At 46.0% G+C, this 1740-nt stretch overlaps 1 protein-coding gene across 1 annotated transcript; it reads left to right on the top strand.

Annotated features, from left to right (window-relative positions):
• Positions 1-227: 227 nt before the first annotated feature.
• LOC112342285 lies at positions 228-1094 on the top strand. Its single transcript, XM_024663859.1, has one exon. The coding sequence runs from the start codon at positions 228-230 to the stop codon at positions 1092-1094; it is 867 nt and encodes a 288-aa protein (XP_024519627.1).
• The last annotated feature ends 646 nt before the right edge of the window (positions 1095-1740 follow it).

Raw genomic sequence — 1740 nt, 5'->3', positions numbered from 1 at the left:
GGAACTACCCAGCAAACCGAGACAACTACAACCAAGGATACCAACAATACCCAAGATACCAAAACTGAAGATACCAAGGCCAAGGTTATCAAGACCATGGCTACCAAGGCAACTGTAACAACCGAGCATGGCAACCTCGACTTCAAAACCAAGGCAGTCCGCCGAGACTTGGTCCACCGCCTCCTCGACAATAAGATCAAAACCAGCAGCAACCACCAACAACAAGGATGGTCGAGACCGATGAACTACCTTATGCCGACAATGATGACTTAGATCCTCAAGTCATGGCAGTACAAACCCGAGCACAAATTCGAGCAAAAAAACAACAACAACCAGACAGAGATTCTAGAGATAGTAAAGAGAAAGGCCTTGAGAGCCCGACAAAACTCCAGGAATGGGAAAAGAAGCAGAAGTTAGCCGCCAAGATACAACGGCAACTCGCTCTACAACCACCTGAATTAGTGATTTTAGACTCCGACAATGAAGCTCAACCATCACCAGCTCGACAACAATGCCAAGACTCAGTACCAGAAAACCGACAGACAAATCGTCCAACATCAACACTGACACTAGAACACAATTCGGCAAACTTCGACAAAATCCAAGAAGTAGCAGAGACTATCCTCAACCAAAATATTCAGATCACCATCGGCCAACTGCTGAAGATTGCACCCTACCTCACCAAACATCTCACCGATCTAACATCTGCACCGACCAACACTTTGACAGACTTGCCCACACTCAACTCCACACAGACAGCTGTTGACACATTTCGAATTGAGATTCAACCAGGCGATTGTGACAATGATGTTCCGACAATTGACCTACGACTCGACAAACACCTTGTTCGAGGAGCCATAATTGACAGCAGCTCTAGCGTTTATATTATTGAAGAAAGTCTTGTTCAACAACTCAACATTGGCCCAGTCCACCCAGCACCTTTCAATGTCCAAATGGCCGACCACCGATCTATTCAACCCAAAGGCATCATCCAAAAAGTCAACCCCACCATTCAAGGCGTTGAAATACCAGTCAACTATGTCGTCCTCAAACTACCAGAGCAGACCAATGGATACTTGATTTTCCTCGGTTGACCTTGGCTCCGAACTGCCCAAGTTTATCAAGATTGGCCCAATGACAATCTTATCCTTCACAGACCAGACAGACCGACAACTGTGTCGACAAAAGCGACCAAATCACTGTCCAGCCAAAACCGACCTATTGACTTGGAAGAATTTAATCTCGAAGATGGCCTCGACAACTATGAAGAACAACAAATTCTCAAAGCCTACCCCGATCTCGAACCTTTGGCCGAGATCGACCTCTTCCGAATTGTCGCCGACTTCCAATGAGAACGACCCCCGATTACATCAGCACTAAAAAATCCAGTCACTCGAGATACAAAACTCGAAGCGCCACCGACATTCACAGTCGACAACCACAACAAAGTTGCCTACATTCCGTCAATTCCAGCCGACCAAAAACTCAAAAAATTCAGCCTTGCCGATGATGGCAACGAACACTACATTGTACTCGCTACCGACATCTCGGCAAGTTTTTGAGACAAAGGCATCAATCTTCTCCAAAAGAAGAAACACTTGTTCGCTTGGAGTTATCGAGACCTTAAGGGAATTTCGCCCAAACTCAGCCTTCACACCATCACCTTTCTTCCAGACTCAAAACCAAGAAGCCAAGCAGCCTACCGGATGAATCCGAATCTGATGGAACAAGTAAAGAAAG

Source organism: Selaginella moellendorffii, unplaced genomic scaffold (assembly GCF_000143415.4).
Source record: "Selaginella moellendorffii unplaced genomic scaffold, v1.0 SELMOscaffold_104, whole genome shotgun sequence".
NCBI lineage: Eukaryota > Viridiplantae > Streptophyta > Lycopodiopsida > Selaginellales > Selaginellaceae > Selaginella > Selaginella moellendorffii.
The sequence above is the reverse complement of the archived record's forward strand: the minus strand, read 5'-3'. Positions and strand labels throughout refer to the sequence as shown.